The sequence below is a fragment of the Gastrolobium bilobum genome, unplaced genomic scaffold (genome assembly GCF_033153095.1).
Source record: "Gastrolobium bilobum isolate Gb01-03AN ecotype WA unplaced genomic scaffold, APGP_CSIRO_Gbil_v1 utg4530, whole genome shotgun sequence".
Lineage (NCBI taxonomy): Eukaryota > Viridiplantae > Streptophyta > Magnoliopsida > Fabales > Fabaceae > Gastrolobium > Gastrolobium bilobum.
The window spans coordinates 66,578-73,723 of NW_026896582.1; the positions used below are offsets into that span (position 1 = coordinate 66,578).

At 35.0% G+C, this 7,146-nt stretch overlaps 2 protein-coding genes across 2 annotated transcripts; one reads left to right on the top strand and one right to left on the bottom strand.

The window, feature by feature from the left end:
* Nucleotides 1-481: 481 nt before the first annotated feature.
* On the bottom strand, nucleotides 482-3,257 carry LOC133300746 (alcohol acyltransferase 9-like). The gene is made up of 2 exons (XM_061500330.1): nucleotides 2,760-3,257; nucleotides 482-1,570 (listed from the first exon to the last, which is right to left on the bottom strand). The coding sequence occupies exons 1-2, from the start codon at nucleotides 3,186-3,188 to the stop codon at nucleotides 608-610; spliced, it is 1,392 nt and encodes a 463-aa protein (XP_061356314.1). The 5' UTR covers nucleotides 3,189-3,257; the 3' UTR covers nucleotides 482-607.
* A 306-nt stretch (nucleotides 3,258-3,563) lies between these two features.
* LOC133300739 (uncharacterized) lies at nucleotides 3,564-4,885 on the top strand. Its single transcript, XM_061500320.1, has 2 exons — nucleotides 3,564-3,815; nucleotides 4,586-4,885. The coding sequence occupies exons 1-2, from the start codon at nucleotides 3,564-3,566 to the stop codon at nucleotides 4,883-4,885; spliced, it is 552 nt and encodes a 183-aa protein (XP_061356304.1).
* Nucleotides 4,886-7,146: the final 2,261 nt, after the last annotated feature.

Sequence of the window (7,146 nt, forward strand, 5' to 3'; positions counted from 1 at the left end):
CGCACACATGCTATTATTCCTTTTAGCTCTATAATGCCAAAGTAGCCTTCATGAATCATTATCACCCATTTGTGGGCAATATTGTATCAAATAATAAACCTTTCATCCACAAGATTATTAACTCCTTCGAGGACAAATTGAAAATTATTGAAGATGAATCATTTAAAAACAAAGAAACAAAACAAAAACACCCATTCAGTATTAAAATGAAAGAACAATGTGTGCAGTCACCTGTGAGATTTCACTTTTATTTATTCAATTGTTTTAAGGTAAAAAATCATAATTAGTTTTTTACTGTAATATATTTTCACTAGTTAGTAGTGCGAAATACATATAGTATAAAACACGATATTAGTCATAATATCGACTTTATTCTAACAGTTTAGGTCAGAACCTGACTTGATCATAAAAAATAATTAGAGTTATGAAATAAATAAATAAATAAATTGAATTAATCATTAAATAAAAAAAAAGAGTCTTCAAGTGTGTAACATATCAATCAGATTGCTCGATTCTATACACTAAAATTCGATTACATATATATTCGTCCCCCAGTATCAGTCTTATTAAGACTAGCTATAAATGCAACTTGATATATACATATAATTCAAAATAATCCATTTTCTTGCGCATGATACCCATTTGTGTTAACATCACCATTTTCATCATTTTCCCAACTTTCTTTCTTCATCATCATCATCATCATCATCATCATGTGACACTTAAAACTTTCTACCACACTCTCGGGAACCGACACAAGCACTCTCACAGCATTAGCATCTCCAACAACAGGTAAAAGCAAGCAATAAACACCACTTGTTAAAGGACCCATATGCAATGGCTTCCCTTCTCCAAAATCCACATCTTCCAACCCTAACCTAGACCACTGTGATATAACCAAGCTTCTAGAAAGATCTGTTCTCACCATCTTGTCCTCTAACAAATCAATCATGGACCTTATATACTCATCATCATCCAAACTAGCCTTAGCTTCTTGCACCTGTTTCAAACCATGATGCAGGTTATTAGCAGCTAACAAATCCTTCACCGTGCTCTCAGCACACCCTATAACGAACCCATTCCCATAATACCCTTCTGGGAGTTTCATCTTTTTCCGAACGTTAACGGAGAAAAGGAGCTTCACCACGAGGGTGGGGCACAGGTTCAGTGATCGAACCCATGACCGCCACGTGTGTGCCGCCACCGCTTCAAAGGTTGTGATTCTGTTTAGTGTCGTTGACGGCACGCACTGCTTCTTCAAGCGAAGCACTTCGGAGGGTCCGAAGGTGAATGACGTGGCGACCAGTGGCTGCGACTGAACAAACTTGAATAGGTCAACTTGAGGAGTGGGTTTTGTTCTGGTGTTTCCCGGGTGAGGGAACTTTACCTGCGGGGGATCTCGAGGTTTTAACACGTGTCTCTCGTGGAAGGGTATGATTGTCAAATCGGTTTTGACGTCTTTGGTAAGTTTGGCCCAAGCGTTTAAAAACTGTGACGTGCCGATGCCGTCGCATAGGCAGTGGTGGATCGCGGTACATAGGATCATTCCTCCGCAACGAAGCCTCGTCGCCTAAAAGAATTAAAATTAAATAAATAAATAAATATTAGGAGAATCTGGTTAATCTCTACAGTTTTTTTTCTTTTTCAATTTTTTGTATAGAAAAATGGAACTTAGGAAGGTGTTGATTGATATTTTGCCCATATTTTTTTTTTTTTTTGCTATTTTATTTTTTTCAAATTATATATTGATTTGTCCATTTTCTGAAATTATATATTAATTTGTCCCTATTTAATTAATACTTATTCGTATAAATGTGTTATTTATTCCAATAAATAACTAATCAAAGATTAGAGTTGGTCAAACAAATGTTTTTTTTAAAAGAAAGATGAATTATAACAAAATGATCAATTGGCCAAGGAAGGGACCGTGTTACCACTAACCATGCTTTTGGAAAGCAACAGGCAAAGATTGATTAGCATTTTCCTCTTTCGTTTGAGAGGGAAAGCAAATCTAATTGAGAGTTGATTACGTTATGTATTAATTAAAATATGGGATTTGCATTTATCATTTAACATGACTACACAAAATTTTTTACACACACAACATTTTGTGGAACCCACATGTTTTGAAGAAAAAAAGAAAAGAAAAAATTATAGCATACAAAACGAATCTCTATAACCTAACACAATCATTTTTCTTATAACATAACTCTTATAAAATCCTTAAAATATAATATAAGGGGCTTGATCTTCTTATATCGGTGCCCGAATAATAAATTTTACATTCAATTTTAATCCTTAATTTTTATATATCTGACAATTTATAATTTATTAAAAATTAATAATTAATTAATAAAAATAACACAATATAATGAAAATTTGATTGTAAAATTAATGAAATCAACGCCTAAATTTGATTGTAAATTTTATGAAAAAAATGTGTGTCATTTTAAATGATATAAAGTTGTGTCAATTTAAAGGAGAAAAAGATAAATCATGGGAGAGAGAGAGTGAATAAAAAAAAAATGTGAGTCTCACTTATTTGTTAGAATGAAATGACAAAATTGTGTTATTCCAAAGACAGATACTTTTTCCAAATTTTATTATTCTCACCGTTATATATTGATTATATCCTATAATATAATACGTGAATAGAAATTAAATCATCATATTAATTTTATAAAACTTTAACGGGCTTCACAAGAAAAAATAAAATAAAAAGAGCTTAGGAGTGTGTAAGAACATTCACATGATCTAACCTGGACTACAAGAGGAGGAACATCTAAGAAACTTTGAGCTTCCACCTTATACAAAAACTTCCTCCATGACTCGTTTGGAAACTTGGAAGGTTCAAGCAATTCTTCAACAGTGGTATCTATGAAAGCCTCAGCAAACACAGCACCTTCTCCATTGCAATCCACCTCAAGCCTGTGATCATCCTCAATGCAGGTTCTCAATCTCCCAGCTAATGGGTAGTAATCCACTAGAACTCTGGACAGAGAAGACTTCAAGGTATCAAAGTTAACAGATTTCTTGAAGAGGTACAAGTACTTAATGGAGAATCTGAGCAAGTTTTGGTTGTCGAAATTAGAGAGATAGAGAGAATGCTTTGGCGTTGGAGCACTTGGGGTTATGGTAATTGGTTGCCTAGGATAGAAACAATCTGGGAGTTCCACAGATTTTGACATGTTTTCTTGTAATTTTATGGGTACTCTACAATTGAAAAAAAAGAGAGAAAAAGAAACCAACAAAGAAGGTTGGGGAAGGGTTGATTGAATAGAAAGGCAAGTGAGAGAGGGAAAAGATCTTTTATATGCAGACAAGAACAACAGAAGTGACGGGTCATTAAGAAATTTACAGCCTCAGAATAAATTATACACAGGGGTTTGATTTTCTACGTAATAATTGAATTGTGACTTAATTAGTGATAGGTTCAACATTTATTAAAAAGAAAAAAAAAACAAAAACTTTACACGCACATCGAAGTGTCACAACATGAGAAAATATTTTTCTTATACATAGAGAAGGTTATATTTACAAATTTTTTGTTTACAAACTACACTATGTTTGACCGGTCATACTCTTTTGATTGGGCTGGTTTCAATACTAGTCTGTTTTCACTAGCAATTATTCCCCCAACAGCTGAGACTGCTGATCTCAAATTAAATCGTAGTATTTTCTCCTCTGATCAGGGCTGGAATGTTCATTTCCTTATTAATCACTTTGATGGTAGTGTTGTGAACCAGATTATGGCTATTCCTCATTTGATGGGGAAGCAGGAGAGGATTTTGTTTGCTGGAAAAATAGACTACCAGGTCAGTCTATAGTTAAATCTGCGTATAGAAATCTGACAAGTCCAAGCCACTACTCTAGTGACAGTTGTTGGGACCGAATTTGGAGCTGGAAAGGAAAAGAAAGGGTCAAACTGCTCATGTGGAGGATGCTTCATGGAAGGATGCTAACCAAAGATTATATTAGCAGATGAAGTGAATCCTCTAATTGTTGCCCCTCATGTCCAGAATTAGTGGAGACTAATCTCCATGCTTTCAGAGACTGCTACAAAGCTAAAAAGGTTTGGCTAATGCCTTTGTTCCAACCCCTACCTCCGGGTTTTTTCAACTCTAGCTATTTCAAGGAGTGGATTTCCCTCAACTTGAATATAAAGAATACGCTTGTCAAGGACTGGAGGGATTTTTTCTTCACTGCCTGCAACTTCATATGGTATTGGAGAAATAAAGAGCTTCATGAAGTGACTGCTAAGAGACCTGAAGACCCTTCCATTATCCTTGCTGGATCAGTAGGGAAGATAAGGAGTTGTAGCAGAAAAAAATTCCAGCATTATGATCAAATAAACATTCCCATCATGTCCTCCTCTGTTTGGACTGCCCCAACTCAAGGGAGTTTAAAATTAAATGTTGATGGTGCAGCATCTAATGAGAGAGTTGTGTGTGGGGGCTTATTGAGAGACTAAGAGGGGAATTGGGTTTGTGGTTTTTCTGCTTTTGTTGGATCTTGTTCCCCTTTGTATGCTGAACTCTGGGCTATTTTACATGGTTTGGATTTTGCTTGGAAATTCGGTTGGAAGAATATTATTCTAGAATCAGATTCTGTTCAAGCTATTGGCCTTCTTACCACGATTGGTAATCATACTCGAAAGCTACCTTTGGTAACTAAGATTCGAGCTGCTCTCAATAAGGATTGGTCTGTCTGTTTGAAGCATATTTCAAGGACTTGCAACTATTGTGCTGATTGGATAGCGAAGAAAGCAATGGATGATCCTTTCGCGTTCACCACTATCTCATCCCCACATAGTGAGCTTATCAATCTTCTTGCTGCTGATATGTTGGATCCGGGAAGTATCATGCCAGCTGCTAGATGTTGCTAAAGCCCCTACTGGGTTTTTGGTTTTAGTTTCCTTTCTGTTTTGTTTAATTTGATGTATCTGTCTGTTATTGTTTTTTCTGTTATTTTGTTTCGTGGGGCTATACCCCATGTATCTACCAAAAAAAAAGTATAGTTTATAAGTTTATAAGAAAAAAAGTTTACAAATATAACTTTTCCATATATATATATATATATATATATATATATATATATATATATATATTCTAGTTGCTTAAATTTTTTTTACGGTTAATTGCATAAATAGTAGGATATGATGTTTCTTATGTTTTAAAAGATAAAATTATTTTTCATACACACATAAAAATATGTAGGATCTTTTTTTTCTTTTTTTTGCTCATATAACCTCACATGAATACCACATATTTTTATATATATAAAATATAATTTTATTTCCTATAATATATTAAATTCTAAAATATGTTCTAGTTGCGTTAATTTACTTGGACAAAAATGGAAAGAAAATGCAACTTCTTCCAAGTGGACAAGTACCACAGTTATTAATAAGTTATTTGTCAAATCTCGACGAGTCGCATATTTTCATTTCACCAATGCATTTCTCTCCACGAGAACAGCTTCCATACAATTGTAGTAAATAATTCTTCCATTGAGCAACTGATATTTGGATAAAAAATATTTTTCTCTCCTATTTGTACAAATATCACAGTTATTTATGAATTTCTATTGGTTAGTAGCACCAAACAATTATGGTGCAACAATAGTATATTAGATATTTCCGCTCTCCACCATCCACATGGAAGTAAAGCAGTACACGTAAAATTTTATACGGTTTCATTCTTTCTCCTCTTTTCTTTACTATCTCTTATTATTAAATTTTAATCGTTGATTTTCATCAATCTAGCGATTATAATTTATTAAGTCATATTTATTAATTAGTTATTAATTTTTACTAAATTATAACTGTTAGATTAACGAAAATCAACGATTAAGATTTAATAATAAGAAAATGATGTACTAACTATAACATCTCCCTATCTTATTTATCTCAAGTTAGAGTAAATACCCTTTTTAGTCCCTAGCAATAAAAAAGGGATAAATTGGTCCCTTAAATTACAAAAAAGAGGCCATGTTCATCCTTCTGTTAAATCCAACATGATGGCCCAATTAACGGTGCACAGTTGGCACGTTAGTTTGCTGACACGGATTGGATGTGGAACACCGTGGAACTTGAGACGACGACGTTTTCATGGTCGTGTTGAAACTCCAACGCTTTGGGGTAAATTGGGAGCCCTAAATCCCCCAAATTGCTCAAATGAACCCTAAACAGGAAAACCCCCCAAATTCTCCGGACGTTGATGACTGAAAATCGACGACAGTAGAAGACCTTTACCGGATTTACTGGGGCGTAGGAGAAGATGAGTCTTTCTTCTGGCATGAGGGGATCAAGTGGGAGTACTTCAATAGGGGGAATAACACTGACAAGGAGTGCCGGTTGTAGGTGCAAATGTGGGAGACAAAGTATCGTTTATACCTCCAAAACTGAGAGAAACCCAAACAGGGCTTTCTTTGGGTGCCCTAATTTCAAGGTATACATGTGTAATGTGAAGGTAATTAAGTTGAAACACTTGCTCATCGTGGCTTTTTATTTTGGCAGGAAAAGAAGCCAAAATTGGTCTAGATGGATGTAAGAGAGGGTTCAAAGCTGGTTGCAGGCCATTAATTGGTCTGGATGGATGTTTTTTAAAAGGATATTATGGAGGACAGTTGTTGAGTGCAGTTGGGGAGGATGCGAACAAGAGTTTCTATGTCATTGCATATGCAGTGGTGGATAGTGAAACAAAAAAGAACTGGAAGTGGTTTTTAATTCTGTTACAAGAAGACATTGGCAACCATACAGTCTATGGGTGGAATTTTATTTCTGATCAACAGAAGGTATGAATTGCTTATTCAATTGTTCATACTTTATTTTTTACTCTGTTTATTTGGCAATGGTCCTTATATTGAGCATGGTTTTTTTTGCTCGTTTGGTCTTTGTATGTACGGGTTGATTCCAGCACTGCAAGAGGTCATGCCTGGTGCACATCATCGTTTTTGTGTGCAAGCAAGACCAGAAAATGCAATGAATGTAAGGATTGGATCCAACTCAGTACATGAAATCCCATTAAGTCAAGGAGGACCTACAGCAGTTGGTAGTTCTCAGCCACATGAGGGCAACTTGAGAGGAAGCAGCCCACCTCCATCAAATCCACAACATGCAAATGAATTGTTGAGTAATGAAACACT

Coding starts and splice junctions, on each gene's coding strand:
- LOC133300746 (XM_061500330.1), bottom strand. CDS start 3,188: ATGTCAAAATCTGTGGAACTCCCAGATTGTTTCTATCCTAGGCAACCA. Junction 1,571..2,759: donor TTCCTCCTCTTGTAGTCCAG/GTTAGATCATGT, acceptor TAATTCTTTTAG/GCGACGAGGCTTCGTTGCGG.
- LOC133300739 (XM_061500320.1), top strand. CDS start 3,564: ATGTTTGACCGGTCATACTCTTTTGATTGGGCTGGTTTCAATACTAGT. Junction 3,816..4,585: donor CTGGAAAAATAGACTACCAG/GTCAGTCTATAG, acceptor TTCGGTTGGAAG/AATATTATTCTAGAATCAGA.